Here is a 15,457-nt window from a genome sequence, read left to right on the forward strand (position 1 = left end):
AATAAAACAAACACATTCACTTGATTTTGCATGTTTAAACAAAAGTGGTGAAATGCAAAAATACACTTAAATAAATAGTTCAAAATATAACGAATAAGTAACAAATACTGAAAATACAGTTGTTTTTGCGAATTCCGTGATAAAAACTCGCAACAGCAATCAGTCAAGAAAATACGAGCAAAACATTGATCGAAATATAAAAGTTAAAAATTATTAGATCGTTTTTATGAGAAAGTTTTTAAAAAAAATATTTGGCGTACAGCTTAATTTTTATTTGTTTATTGTTCTTAAGTTATGAAACAGATTTATGAGCTTTAATGAAATAAAGATAATGAAAATAATTTTTGGTGCCAATAAAAAAACTGGTGCCAATAAAAATACTCACCTATCATGTCTCATCAATTGCGGAGGTTCATTTTTAAACCAGAAAATTGACTTCATGGATATTGTCCTCTTTTTCGATAAAAATATGTGCATCAGCTTTTCCCTCTTGACACAGGTAGCGTTATCTTCATATTTCATTGGAATATTTAAGCTGTGTAAAACTTCTCTTTGTATATTTTTTACCCCTCTTTCTTTGACTTTGTTTTCAGCATAAACTGATCCTAGTTGTCAAACATCTTTCATTTTTTCGTTCCAATGAGTCTATTTCACCTGTAACTTTCTATCAGCGGTCTTTTTCAGTTCCATTGTTGACAAAGCAGTTTTCTTCCAATTAAAACTGTTTCATTTCCATCATATTGATTCATTAAGAATTCAACGTTCTCAAATGTGCTTGTCCGCAAATTACAGTTCTCCTGTTTGGTGTTCTTTTCGAAGAAGTTCACTCGATAAGTTCGTTTTATATTTCTTATTATCGGATTTTTGTTGCTTTTGCCAGCAAGAGCTGCACATTCTTTTTTTCTTCTACGTTCAACTCTAGAGATTTGTTCAAAAAATGCAAATCTCCAAACATTTTGTTCTCCCACAGAAATGGATGAATCATCTTTAACGAAAGAATCATTCTTTTCAAAAAAAAAGAACTGATTCATCCTTTTTCACGAACCAGAAACTATTTTCATCTAAAAAAATGATATTACTCTAAAATACAGTTTGAAAAATCGATTATTGCTTCCTCAGTATTTTTCTCACAAATTGCATCAAAGACTTGAAATTTAAATAATAGGATTGATCACTTTTATTGAAAAAAAGAGTCGCTTAATTTCTGAAGCAAAGGAACAGAGACAGCTCACGCAAGTTTTTCCATTTAAAACAAAAAATATTAACCAAGAAAATCTATTTGATTTGAAATTATGGACCCAAAGCTTGTTTGAAAAACAAATATGTTTGAATTAATCAATTATCTTATTCGTGAAATTGGTGAAATTTTTTGAATGCCCAGATTATCTGATGAGCAAAATAATTCCAATATTTAACTTTGAAGATGAGAAAGACATGGAAAAAAATAATTTTAACATCGTTGATAATTATGAAGAAAAAGGGGGAAATAAATATGATGGTTATGATATTGAAGTATTCAAATCAGAGCTAACAGAAAAGTTTTCAAGTTTGTGGTTTTTTTCTCTGATAAAATTTTCAATGATTTGAATGTTTTTGTGATTTTTGAAGAGAAGTTTTCTGAGCTGGAAGATTGCGATGAGGATGAACAGAAACAGAAAATCGAGGAAATAAGGAGAATAGTTGAGAAAATGTGCAGAAAAGAGTTTGAATCCATATTCACAATAGAAATGCTCAATAAAGCGAACAAAATGATCGAAGAAAAGAATTTGACGATGGAAAAGTCCATTTCGCTGATGAAGCACATTGGATATTGCAAAATGTTGAAAAATATGCGGATTTCTGAATTCAGAAAAACTTCGTTGAGCAAAAGATTCGAAAAGATGATTACCGACGAAAAAAGGAAAAATGAAAAAGATAAGGATGAAAAGCTTCTTGTTGATCTTTGCGAATGCAATGTCTTTCTTTTCAATGAGCTTTCATCCGAGTCTATATCGTTTTGTGTGCCTTATCTTCTGAAAGTTGCGTTGAATAAAGAGGAAAATGAGGAAGTTCAAAAAGAAACTGAATTGGCATTGTTAGCTTTGAGCAACATTGGGAAATTTGAGGTGAACTTTATTGATGAATTTATTGATTGAATGAATTGCATTTATTTTTGTTTATTGCTATAATTCTTGTTTTTTCAATAGAAAGTGAGGAAAGGATTGTTTCTGGATAAAATCAAAGAAATCATCAAATATCATCAGGAGAATTTCAATCTAACCCATCTTGCGTATCAATCAGCTTGGGATTTTTTGATTCTAAGATTATTCAGAGATCATTGCTTGAATGGCGCAATTGCTGAAGAACTGCATTTTGCGAGAGAAGCAGCAAGAGAATTAGAAGAGCTGGCAAGAAATGTGAATTGGTCGAGAAAAGAAGAAGAAACAGAAGATCTTTTTATTTTGATGAAATGGCTCCGATTATTTGACACATTTTTATCCTCCAACAAATTGTGGAACGAAAGAAATGTTGAGCTTATCAGCAGCATTATTCAACTGCTTCGAATGGCAAAGGAGAACAATGAAGAAATCAGCCACTGGTGCATTTATTCTTTGAGAATGTTTGCGGAAAATAGAGATACACGAATTGGCGGTTTGTTGAAAGGCGGAGTTGTTGATGTATTTTTGGAGGAAATAAGGCGAGCAACATTTAAAGATGAACATATCGGAGAATATTTTGAATTCTTTGAAGTAATTTGTGAAATGTTGAAAGGAAAGACTGGTGATGAAACGGAAGAAGCGAAAAGAAAGGCAGCAAAAATTGAATTATTTGAAAAGATGGAAGAAGAAGGATACGAAGATTGCATTGCTGGATTGCTATTGTTTTTTGTTAAAGAGATAATTGGAGACGATAATTTAACTTCAAATGCAGAATTCCTTCATGTGCGTCTGTAAAGCAAATGCTCTTTTTGATTTCATTCCTTCCATTATGCACTCAGAAAAGCTGTGAAAGAGTGGAATGAAACAGAATGAAATGGAAATTGAGATTCAGAAGATGCAGAAGACAGAAAATTAGCAGAAAAAAGAAAATGAGAAAAGTGGAGAAGAGAAAAGAAGAGAAAAGATTTTGTTCTTAAATCACATATTTTGCTTGACACAAAGAATTTTCCACAAAAATTGTTCATTCTTCATTCATTTCATTCAATTATGTTATTTTCATCTTCCACTTCGACTTCACTCACACCCTCTCCTTCATTCATTCACATATTCGCACAGCATCTATCTTCATTTCAACAATCAATCGATCTTCTTTTTCTTCTGTTTGTTTGCTTGTGACACGGCACTTTCCATTGCATTTCAGCAAATCTCACTGAATTTTTGAAGAATCTTTCACAGCTTCACTTTGGATGCAAAATCACATCAATGTTCATAATCTCATGTGTTCCTCTTTCTCTTCCTCTTCCTTATTCCCTTTGTTAATTATTTCTTCAAAGATGACAACTCACAACTCAGACGAACAGATATTCTGTTTCTTTCAGGCTACACATGCAAAAGCAAGTTAAAGCGCAGCAAAGCAAGATTTGTCTGAAGTTCATTCTCAAGCAAAAATAAATGAAATCAAGTTAAAAAAGGATGGAAGAAGAGAAAGGAAAAGCTTCTTTTCTCCTTTGGAGCTTGAAGTGCTCCTTTCTTGACCTGCTTGTTTCAGTGCTTCACAATGAACTTTTTGGAGAGGAATTTACTTTTTTCGCTTGTTATTCCAGCTGAAGCCAGTTAGCGAGGCAAGATAAGCCAAAATGCAACCAATAATAACATCTTCACCTGACATGAAAGGGAACATTTTGGAAATTCATCTTCCGTCAAATTCTTTCCCTTGCGAACATCATTTCACAAATTGGAGGCTGATTGCAGAAAAAGCACAGTCATCTTCCACTTTCTTGAGTCAACTTCACAGCAAGGGAAACCAACTGCTCTTCTTCTTCTTCTTCTCTATCTTCTTCATAACCTTCAAATCCTTCAACATATTTCTTCATCACTTTGATCATTTCTATTTTATAACTTCTTCCACTTATTCATTCTTTGTGAAGTCTTCTTTTCTCTTGCTCATATGGAATTCACTGTGAATGCTTGTTCTTAATGACTGCTTGCCAAGGCGCATTGGAAGACGAAATAGAAATCGATGGAGAAAAAGAAAGAGGACATTTTTGGATGAGAAAATGCAATCAACTCTCAATCACAAAAAGAAAGCATCTTCATCTTTCCATTTGCGTTCGTCTTTGAAACTCCTTTTTTGTCTGCAGGGTTTTAATTTCTCTTCTTCAGTTTCAATGAGTTCATATGAAACAAGGAAAAGAAAGAGAAGAATCTGAAGGATAATAAACTCCTCAAAGGATCAGAAAAGAGACTTTTCAAGTTGATGAATGAACAAATGAATGCTCTTTATTTTTTCATGAAATGGATGAATGGATAAATCATTTGAAGAAGACTTTTGATGAAGAAAAAAGAGTTTTGAACCGTCAATCGAATATATTTTTCTTTTTCTTTTTTCTTTTTTGAAGTCGGGAAAAATAAACAACTAAAAATATTCACATGATTTTTTGTGATAAAATGAAAAAAGTGAAAAATTTGTTTTTTAGGGTGCAATGCATTTTGTTTCCTTAAACACTTATAAAATAATCAGAAATATTCAACGATAGTTCTCGATAATATTGTCTGTTAAGAATACCAAATACTTCATGAAAGCTAATGATGATATCTTCGTATCCTTCTTCTTCCATCTTTTCAAAAATCTCCTTTTTCAAAGCTTTTCTTTTTTCTTCGTCAGTTGTGCGATCTTTCTTTTGTTTCAATCGCCTTGAAACAATCAAAAGAAATGAAAGGATATCATGTGTTATTACGTTATTCAACGTTGGCCGCTGTATCTCTTCCAAAAATGCATCAAATGCTCCACCTTTTAACATGTCTTCAATTTTCACTCCTCTGAAAATTACCATTCTCTCGAAAATATCAATGCAACTGTAGCCAAATTTGCTGTAATTATCCCTTGATGCTCTGAATAACAGTGCAATGCTTTGGATAATCCCAGAATATTCTTCATTCATCAACAGACGAAAGAGAAAATTACAACATAATAAGTCGAGCCATCTTGTTATCGCAAGCTCTTCTTTCGTTTCTTTTCTTCTTTCTTCTTTTTTTCTCTTCCATTCCACACATCTTGTCAGCTCTTCTAATTCTCTTGCTGCTTCTCTCGCAAAATGTAGTTCATTCACAACAACATCTTCCAAGCTATTGTCGCATAATAATCTGTTGATCAAAAACTCCCAAGCATATTGATACGCAAGTTGTGTAAGATTGTGATGTTCTTGATGATATTTCACAATATCTTTGATCTCATTTAGGTAAAGTTCTTGTTCGATAAACTTATAAAAAAATGAAAAAATTCAATAACTTCAAAAAGGAAATAGAAGTGCTCATACATAATATTTAGTATTACACAAAGCCAACAATGCCATTTCCACGTCTTTCTGGACTTCTTTGCTCTCCTCTTTCCTCAATCCAGCTTTCAGAAGGCAAGGCACAATGATTGATATCCATTCCTTTGAGAAGTTGGATCTAAAGGAAGCATAGCATTCACAAAGATCAACCAGCAGTCTATCATTCTTATCTTCTTTTTTCTCATTTTCATTTATAATCATCTTCTCAAATCTTTTGTTCAATGAAGAATACCAAAAACCTAAAGCCCACATATCTTTCAAAAAGATGCAATATCCAAGGTGTTTCAGCAAATAAAAAGCATTTTCAATTTTCACTTCCCCTTCTTTAATCATTTCGTCCATTTTATTGAACATTTCTTTTGTGAAGACAGATTTGAATTCTTCTTCCTCCATTTCTTTAATAATTTCATTCATTTCAAGGATTTTCTGTCTTTGTGCATTCTCATCGCAATGCCCCAGCTCATGAAGAAATTCTTCGAAAATAATAAAATAACAAACAGAATTGGGCTTTCAAATCACAGAATCATGAACAAACCTAAAAAATGTTCGTTTGATGACTTCTTTTTGAACTCATCAATAGACTTATCAATAGCTCTAAAATCCTTTCTGTTTGACATTTTCAGTTATTACATGTTCATATTCATTCTTTTCTCAACAAAATCAACGAAAAATTCAAACATCATTTATTTTCTTTCAAGAAGCAAATGCAACTTCAACACAAATTGCTTTGTTTTTTAATATAATTGTTTTTGCAATAAATGTTCAACGAGACAGCAGAGTTCGGCTGAACGAGGAAAAAACAGAAAACTTTTTGTTTCTGATTGATCAAACCAACAGAAATTCATAATGATGATATTTTCCTTTGTCTTTTTTCAATATGAAGCAAATGCATTCTGAGAATGCAATAGCAATCGCTTCTAAGATGCAAATGAAATTCTTTTTATGAGAAAATAGAAACGGGCAAATAAAACGATTCTTGAGGAATAAATATTATTCTCATTTGGATTTATCAATTCTGACTGAAACAAGGAGAACAAATGTTTGTATGCCTTAACAATGTTATCTATTTTTAACTTGCCTTCTTTTTAATTCTTTTTTAAAAAATGACTCGTTGAACTGTTGAAGATGAAAGAATTTGACAATCAAAAAAGATAAAAAGAGCAAAAGAAAAGGGCAATTGTTTCAAAAGGATGCAAATGCAGAACAAACTAATTTGAAGAAAGAACCGAACAAAATTCGCCAAGCCCAAAATGACATTTTGGAGCTTGGAAATAAGCAAAAAAAGTTTTATTTGAGAGACCAACTCCAATAACAAAGCTTTATCATTTTGAAAATCAGACAAAGACACAACAAAAGAAGAAGCAGAAAATGACCTTTTTTTAACTGCGAATTGTTTTGCAAATTCAACAGAAAAAGCCATTTTCCCAGATAAAACGAGACTTAAAAAAGGAAACAGCAAAAGCAACTTGGCCTTGAGAAACACAAAGATTGCGCACAAATCGCCATTTCTTATTTGGGTGAAAACAATGAACAGTCTTCAATGGAAGGAATTCATTTTTTTTTTATTTTTGGATCGCATTCAATCTGAATGAAGGGGAACCAAATTCAATGATTCATGTTCCGATAATACCGTCAGCTCAGATGAAAGAAAAAATCGAATTATTCAATTTGTCTTGTTTGATTGAGCATTTCATGCTCAGTTGAATTCAATAGAACAGCCGAATGGATGAACAATGTTTTATCAATTGTTCCTTTTATTTCTGTATTCAACATAACTTTCCAACAGAAAAGCCTACTTCTTCTGTGCATCTTCTTTTAATCCCACTGAATGTATTGCCAACCTCATCGTCATCGCTTTCTTCACCTTCTTCTTCCCCCTCAACTTCACTTATTTCCTTCTTTCTTCTTCTATTTCTCAATCACATCAATTCCATTTCTTCTTCTTTCTCCTTCTTCTTCAACGACTTTTCCATCAATCTCTTCGAAGATACTTCAAATTCTTCATTTTCTTCATTTTCAACAAATTCTATTTCTCCGAAGACGATTTCTCCGAACCCATTTTATAATTCTCTTCTTCATCCCTCAGAATATCCATCGGGCCATCTTTACAGTTTGCCAGCAAAAAACCCAGCAATTTTGATCGAATTTCCCATTTTTCGTCTTCTTAGCCAATTCAAAACGAAATTGAAGAATGCAAATTTTATCCTCTTTTCGCAATCATTGTGATACCTATTTGCGTTTCATCTGTTGGTTCTTCTTCCTCTTCCTCTTCTTCCTCTTCTATTTCTTCTTCCTCTTCTCCTTCTATTCCTCCTTCTTCTTCTTCTTCTTCCTTTTCTTCTTCCTCTTCTTCCTCTTCATCATCTTCTTCCTCTTCTTCCTCTTCCTCTTCTTCTTCTTCTTCTTCTTCTTCTTCTTCTTCTTCTTTTTCTTCTTCTTCTTCGCCTTCTTCGCATCCTCCTCCTCCTTCTTCTTCTTTTTCTTTTTTCATCATCTTTCTCATGTTCATTTTCAACATTTTGAGAATTTTAGAGAGCAAATCCTTCTCATCTGCTTGCTTCGTTTGGCGAGCAAGATGCGCTTTGACAAAGATGAAGTTTGTATCTTTGCAAAGGAATTATCCTCATCTTCTCTTCTTTCTTTCTCTCTCTCTCTCTCTCTCTCTCTCTTTTTCCTCTTCTCTTCTCGAGATATCGTCATATTAACATCTTTGACAGCACCTTAACACTCCATAAAAGGAAGTATGCCGAAACAGGATGTTTCTTCTCCCTCTGAAGAAACTGTACAAAACACAACACAAAGCAAGGAAAAGGAAGAAGAAGAAGAAGAAGAAGCGTAAAGAAAATGCGCCTTTGGCAATTTGTTTCTTCTTTCATACACATTTTGTAATTTTCCATTTGATAAGCCAAAGAAGATGGATAATGAAGAGGAAGATTGAATGCTACAGGGACTGGGGAGAGGAATGCAAATGGAAATAACATCTGGGGAAAGGAGCAGTGAACGAGCAGTTTTTGTTGACTTGTTTGCTGGAAAGATGAGTGGTTGTAGCTTTCTATCGAATTATTTGTCTTCTGCTGCGATGAGCATTCAAGATGTTGTAGAAGCACTACGAAATTGGTGTCATGGCAAACAGAAATTGAATTATGGATGTGTGGTATGATTGATGAATTCTTTCATCTGTTGCATTTCACAAATCAAGGATTATAAGCGGAGGAAGAAGAAAAAATTGGATGTGGCTTTTATTTGAAGAAAAGAAAATGGAAATGAGGAGGAGGGAATGTTTGATGCATATGAGGTTGCTGGTGTGCACAAGGAATGAAGAGTATTTTCATATTATAAATAATATTATTTATTTTGTTTTATTTATTTATTTATTAATTTATTTATTTTTATTTTTATTTTTATTTTTATTTTTATTTTTATTTTTATTATTATTATTATTATTATTATTATTATTATTATTATTATTATTTTTATTTTTATTTTTATTTTTATTTTTATTTTTATTTTTATTTTTATTTTTATTTTTATTTTTATTTTTATTTTTATTTTTATTTTTATTTTTATTTTTATTTTTATTTTTATTTTTATTTTTATTTTTATTTTTATTTTTATTTTTATTTTTATTTTTATTTTTATTTTTATTTTTATTTTTATTTTTATTTTTATTTTTATTTTTATTTTTATTTTTATTTTTATTTTTATTTTTATTTTTATTTTTATTTTTATTTTTATTTTTATTTTTATTTTTATTTTTATTTTTATTTTTATTTTTATTTTTATTTTTATTTTTATTTTTATTTTTATTTTTATTTTTATTTTTTTTTAACTCTGCAAACTGAATGAGAGTGATGGCTTGAAACACAAACATGCATTCTCAGATTGCGTAAAGACAACAATGGTTCTATTTGATATTTACACGAAAGAATTATTGGATCTTTTGGATATGAAAGTGAAGGAGATATTTTGTTGTTTGAAAAGGTGGATGCCAATCAAAATTTTATTTTCGTATTATTTTTGCGAATGAAAAAGATGCTTCTCCCTTTTCTTTTCTCATTCCTCAAATTATGTTTCTGATTGCTTTTTTTGACTTTTTTTGAAGCTTTAATATTTTTTACAACATTATGCAAATTCCAACTGTTTTTCAAAGTTTGTATTTCTAACACATCGAGTGATGAATAAAAGCACACATATCAAAAAAAAAAAAAATGAAAAATAGTATCATGAATGGAAATGTTTTCAAATTTTTGAAATATGTTTTTAGAAGATTTTTTCAGACAAAGAGAAATAACAGGTTTTGAAAGACAGCAAACTTTTAATCATCATGAAGTGATGTCTTTTGTTTGTCATCAAAGCAAAAACGTTGGAAAATGCTGAAGTGTGTCTCAAATCAACAAGCAATAAAATTAACAAACAAATACAAATTGAATGCAGAGATACAAAAATGAAAAATATCAAGCAATAAAACATCTTTAATTATTATTCTGAAAAAATGAAAAGTTGTACCAAAAAATAAGAAGAAATCAAAAAACAATTACATGACGTTCATTTCAATTGTTACATGGTATTTGTTCAGTCATCCACACAGCAGCCGAACAATCAAAGCAATCACTCAAACTTAGTAATCCCCTTTCATCCATCCCGGAACCTCACTCTCAACATAGTTCTTCCAAAATGTCTTCATCGTCCACCCTTCCTTGTTGCTGATGTTTGCATCGTGCCTCATCCACTCCGGAGGTTCGCTCTTAACATTCGCAATCCACAGCATCGCCATCGTCCTCCCGCTCTTGTCCACTTGTGTCGTTCTGTGCCTCATCCACTCTGGCGGTGCTGTCTTCACCCACGTAATCCAGTGCATAGCCATCGTCATTCCATTCTGGTCAATAAATATTGCTCCGTGTCTCATCCACTCCGGAGGCTCTGTTTGCACATCCCCAATCCAATGCATCGCCATTGTCCATCCGTTCTCATCCCCAACCGTAACCTCGTGCCGCATCCACTCTGGTGGTTCTGATTTGACGTGTCTGATCCAGTGCATCGCCATCGTCCACCCGTCCTTGTCCACTTGCATCCCCCTGTGTCGCATCCACTCCGGCGGCTCTGTTTGCACATCCCCAATCCAGTGCATGGCCATCGTTCTCCCATACATGTCCCCACGCCCCACATCGTGCCTCATCCATTCCGGAGGTTCGCTCTTCACATTCTCTATCCACAGCATCGCCATTGTTCTTCCTTCCTCATCTCCTTCTGCCGCCTCGTGCCTCATTTCCTCTGGAGGCTCTGCTTTTTTTCCAACAATCCAGTTCATCGCCTCTGTTCTTCCATTTCTGTCATAACCTTTCGCTTTGTCCTTTCCTTCTTCACATCTTTCACATTTTCTCTCATTTTCACAGCTCGTTCCCTCTCTTCTCTTTTCTTTATCGTGAGGTGCTTTGTCCGCCTTCATCCACTCAGGAGGGTTTGTTTTGATGTGCTTTATCCACAGCATATCCATCGTCCATCCACCATTGTTCGCAAGCGTTACGTCGTGCCTCATCCATTCCGGTGGCTCTGTTTTCACATTTTCAATCCAGATCATCGCCATCGTCCACCCGTTCTTGTTGCGCAGAGTGATGTCATGTCTCATCCATCCCAGAACATCCGTTTTAACTTCACTTATCCACAACATGGCCATCGTCCAGCCATCATTGTCTGCAAGTGCAGGATCGTGCCTCATCCATTCCGGTGGAGTATCTTCTTTCAAAATAATCCACTTCATTGCCATTGTTCTTCCCCAAATATCTTTAAGAGCATTATCATGTCTCATCCATTCAGGTGGTTCTGTTTTAACTTCTTGAATCCATTTCATTGCCATTGTCCATCCACAGTTATCTTTTAGTGTAATGTCATGCCTCATCCATTCTGGAGGTTCTGTTTTGATATTCTTTATCCAACACATGGACATTGTAGATCCGTCATTATCGCCAAGCGTTGTATCATGTCTCATCCATGCTGGTGGTTCTGTCCCTACGTTATTAATCCACTTCATTGCCATTGTCCGTCCGTCATTGCTGCCAAGTGTGACGTCGTGCCTCATCCATTCTGGCGGTTCTGTTTTTACATTATAAATCCACAACATGGCCATTGTTTCACCATAATTGTTGCGAATTGCAATATCATGTCTCATACTCTTTGGTGGTTCCGTTTCTTTGTACCTTATCCAATTCATAGCCTTGGTATTTCCATATGCATCTTTATCAGGATTCATCGCATCAACTTTATTTCCCATTTCCTTGTTATTTTTGAATAAACAGGCAACTGCTTGTTGCTTGCAAACAAGTGATTTAACAAAAATGTTTGATCTTTCAAGAATTCTGTTTCGTTATGGGTCTTTTGATTTTTTGGGATTGTGTTTTTGCTTTTTAAATTTTATCAACACGATGTTTGGTGATATTTTTCTCAATTTTTTGAATTTTTCTATCTTTCTTTCTTTCTGACTTTTTTTTATTTTTTAATTTTTTTTTTTTTTTTGTTTTGTTTTGTTTTGTTTTGTTTTGTTTTGTTTTGTTTTGTTTTGTTTTGTTTTGTTTTGTTTTGTTTTGTTTTTGTTTTTGTTTTTGTTTTTGTTTTTGTTTTTGTTTCATAAACATGAAATTTCAAAATTTCATATTAAAAAAATCTTGACACTCATTACAATCAGTTTTGCAATTATAGTTTGTGTTAACAATGGTGGACACTTTCAATAACTGTGGACAGTCGCATTATCTCAACAACCATTGAAAGTTGCTTTTTGACTATAAACACAATTATTCCTTCATTGAATATAAACCAACATGAATTGTTTTAATCATTTATCCAACACAGCGAAAAATAACAATTCTTATTTTTTATTTTCGGAGAAAATCGGAGAAATTAAATTCTTAAAGTTTCTCCGAAATTTAAAAATGTTTTATTCTTAATTCTGCAGAGCAAGTTGTTTCATTTCTGTATGTCTCACAAGTTCATATGGGGCAAAATATTTCACTTCAAGCATTTTCATTGAAAAATAATGCACTTTTCATTGACTTTTTTTTATCAAAAAAACTCAATAAGAATGGGTCCATTTTTTGATATTCGTGAAATGTTGGAAAACTTAATGTTTTAATTTCAACGATGCCTGTTTGCAGATTTGAAAATCAAATTTATTTTGAAATCTGAGAAAGTGTGGTAATGTAATTAGAAAAACATTTTTTTCATGCTTTGTGCATAAAAAGCTTGAAAGTCCGTATTTTCCCCCATTTGAATTAAATAGGTCGAAAGATAAGCTAACAAAAGCGTATTGTCTTAAATAATTAACGTTCTATAAGTCATCATCAGATTTATGAAATGTTTTTCAATGATAATGTGTAAAAATAAAAACAATGAATAATATTTTTAAAACAATATTGGGAACGGAATGATCAACATTTTTTGATCATTTTCGATCTCTTTTTCAGATCAGTTAAACGTTTGTAACTTTTCCAAAAGAATGACCAATATAAGGAAAAGTCAGCAATTAGAATTTCAGATTAAATTACTATACGTAATCTCTGATGGTGGGAGATGGAAGTGTTAGCTCCTCCATCTCTGATTGGTGCCTCCACTGAGGAGATTAGGTGATACCAAGGGGTATTTCTAAGTTGGAATATTATCGAAAATTTTTTTGATTTTTTTTTCTTTTCAAACAAAAATGTTTTTACAAAATAAAAATTAGATCATTACCAGAATATTTTTGTTATGAGCGTTATCAAAAAACAAAACAGGACAAGGATTGTTTAATGGAAGAAATCAAATGATGGCATTTAACTATAGACAAATAGAAAATCGTTTGGAGCGGATTGCAACAATAGTTTTGGATGGAAAGGCAATGACAGTGGATGAAGCGAATCTACACGAGTTCAGCCGTTCAGCCATAAATAGAGCAATTGCAGCTTTGGAAAACAAAAGAAAAGTCGGCAAAATTGGTCACACAGAGTTGCTAACAGACGAAGAAAAGAAAACAGTTGAGGATGATATTGGCTGCGAAAGTTCAAGTGGAGTGAGCATTTCTGTTTCTCAAATGAAACAATTTGTTTGTTTTTTCTTATATCAACAAACATTTTTTTTGTTGTCTTATTTTAGATGAAATCTGTCATTTCTGATAGAAAAAAAAATCTATTTGAAGAAGAAAAAGAAAAAATTGAAAATTTGAAGTCAACGCTCTTCTCATTCATTAAAAGGAATCCACACATTTAATTGTCTCTTCTAAGAAACGTTGATATTCAACGATTAACTGTTTCAAATAAACAAACACTCCAGCCTTTCTTCGAACTTCTTCAACATCTTCATTATACTTACAAATATTCTTCTTCATTGATATTCAATACTGACGAATCTTGCCTTCGCCTCTCAGATACAACCAAAAAGCTTGTTGTGCATCCTTTTAATTCACCAGCTGGATTTAACAGAACACACACGAACATGCCAAACGCCACATTGTGCGTTGCAGCTGCTGCAGATGGTTATTCTTTGAAAAGTATCGTTTTATGGCCTTCGAAGAAGATTTCAGCCGAACTGCGTGTGATGCTCAGCTCGTCAATAAATATCTGGGAAGACAACGATGGCTGGACGACCGACGTAATATTAAGAAGATATGCAAAAGATATTCTCCTTCCAAGAATCGTGGAAAGACGAACTCTTTTAGACAAAGATGAAGAAAGATGCCTTCTTCTGTTGGATTCTCATCCATCGAGAGCACAGCCAGACATTTGGAAAAAATTCGCCGATGCCTCCATCAATGTGGTGACTTTCATCCCTCACAGCACACATTTCGCTCAGTCTCTCGACCGTGGAGTATTTACCGTCCACAAAAAATGTTTTAACACAAAATATGTCGTTCCTTCTTCTTCTTCTGTCTCTCTTCGAAGAAAAGCAATTGCAGATGCCCTTCCTCAGGCTCTGCAAACAGCATAATTGCCTGAAACAATTGTTTCTTCGTTTGTCAAAAGTGGAGTGTTTTCAAATGAATGGAATGCTGTTCTTTCCTCTTTACATGATGAGCCTACTGTGACACTGAAGAATAAGAACCACAGATTTGATTTTCATGGGAAAATGATTACCGACCAAGATTTTTTGGATGAACGGAGAAATCAAAAGAAAATGAAAGAAGAGAAGATAAGGAATGATGATAATGAAAAAAAACTGTGGAAAAAATTGTTTGAGGATGATAAACCAAAGAAAAAGAAAATTCCACGAAAAAAAGTGTTTATTGATGATTATTCTGGTGATGAAAGAATACAAGAAAATTCCAGAAAAATAATCAAAAGAGAGTTAATTGACTCTATTTATTTCTAGTATTTTTTATTTTAAATAGAAACAAACATGCTTTCGTGAAATTGAAATTTTTTATTTTTTCTTTCGCATATGAAAAAAAAAACCGGATTAAAAATACCACTTTAATTAATTTCGATTGAATTGTCTGTCGACTTGTCGAGTCATATGAAGAATGTCGGTCTGCAGAGAGGTATAATTCCATGAATAAAAATATAACGGTTATTTGAGACATGAATTTAAATTTTTTGTTTTCAAAATTTTGTTCCACACTGTTCTTTCAAAGATTTTTCTCAACTTTTAAAAATTATTTAATTTGATATTTCATAAAATGTCAGTTTCGTAGTTATTCGATCACAGAAAAAGTTTGGAACTAATTATTGAATTTAACATTAACACAAAAGTTTTGACCCGCAAAAGAATAATTGAAAAATTTGTTCGTATAAAGGTTTATCAGATCTTAAACATTCAATAATTATTTTTTATTTAAATCAAATAAAAGATTTGAAGATAATAAAATTGCATACTAACTATAATAAAACACATTCGCACATTTATTAAAAAGAATACATATTAATGACCGCTTTTTGTTCTTTATCTGATGATTATGCTGAACGTTTGAATGACAGTCACACTCCATTATTACCAACGTTAATATCATGCCAAAATATGGAAAGT

At 32.6% G+C, this 15,457-nt stretch overlaps 5 protein-coding genes across 5 annotated transcripts in view; 2 read left to right on the plus strand and 3 right to left on the minus strand.

The window, feature by feature from the left end:
* Nucleotides 1-4,965: 4,965 nt before the first annotated feature.
* MONOS_17892 (uncharacterized protein) lies at nucleotides 4,966-6,090 on the minus strand (the record flags this gene model as incomplete). The annotated part of the gene is made up of 4 exons (XM_067870857.1): nucleotides 4,966-5,048; nucleotides 5,191-5,398; nucleotides 5,456-5,946; nucleotides 6,009-6,090. 4 exons carry the CDS (start codon nucleotides 6,088-6,090, stop codon nucleotides 4,966-4,968), a joined length of 864 nt encoding a protein of 287 aa, XP_067723594.1.
* Nucleotides 6,091-7,032: 942 nt separating this feature from the next.
* Nucleotides 7,033-7,982, minus strand: MONOS_12684 (uncharacterized protein; the record flags this gene model as incomplete). The annotated part of the gene is made up of 2 exons (XM_067865322.1): nucleotides 7,033-7,636; nucleotides 7,703-7,982. The coding sequence occupies 2 exons, from the start codon at nucleotides 7,980-7,982 to the stop codon at nucleotides 7,500-7,502; spliced, it is 417 nt and encodes a 138-aa protein (XP_067723595.1). The 3' UTR covers nucleotides 7,033-7,499.
* A 1,708-nt stretch (nucleotides 7,983-9,690) lies between these two features.
* Nucleotides 9,691-11,838, minus strand: MONOS_4253 (uncharacterized protein). The gene has a single exon (XM_067874312.1). It carries the CDS (start codon nucleotides 11,739-11,741, stop codon nucleotides 10,092-10,094), a length of 1,650 nt encoding a protein of 549 aa, XP_067723596.1. The 5' UTR covers nucleotides 11,742-11,838; the 3' UTR covers nucleotides 9,691-10,091.
* Nucleotides 11,839-13,262: 1,424 nt separating this feature from the next.
* Nucleotides 13,263-14,422, plus strand: MONOS_4252 (uncharacterized protein; the record flags this gene model as incomplete). Its single annotated transcript, XM_067874311.1, has 2 exons — nucleotides 13,263-13,541; nucleotides 13,769-14,422. 2 exons carry the CDS (start codon nucleotides 13,263-13,265, stop codon nucleotides 14,420-14,422), a joined length of 933 nt encoding a protein of 310 aa, XP_067723597.1.
* A 1,026-nt stretch (nucleotides 14,423-15,448) lies between these two features.
* MONOS_4250fu4251 (uncharacterized protein) overlaps nucleotides 15,449-15,457 on the plus strand; it is a gene marked incomplete at its 5' end in the record, with an annotated part of 7,609 nt that continues 7,600 nt past the window's right edge. Inside the window, one exon of the mRNA XM_067874310.1 lies at nucleotides 15,449-15,457. This exon is cut by the window's right edge and continues 7,600 nt beyond it. Coding sequence (XP_067723598.1) covers nucleotides 15,449-15,457 — 9 coding nt within the window.

Source organism: Monocercomonoides exilis (assembly GCF_001643675.1).
Source record: "Monocercomonoides exilis strain PA203 chromosome Unknown scaffold36-1065637, whole genome shotgun sequence".
Lineage (NCBI taxonomy): Eukaryota > Preaxostyla > Oxymonadida > Polymastigidae > Monocercomonoides > Monocercomonoides exilis.

What these genes read in the sequence shown, in the direction of transcription:
- MONOS_4253 (XM_067874312.1), bottom strand. Translation starts at nt 11,741, where the DNA reads ATGGGAAATAAAGTTGATGCGATGAATCCTGATAAAGATGCATATGGA.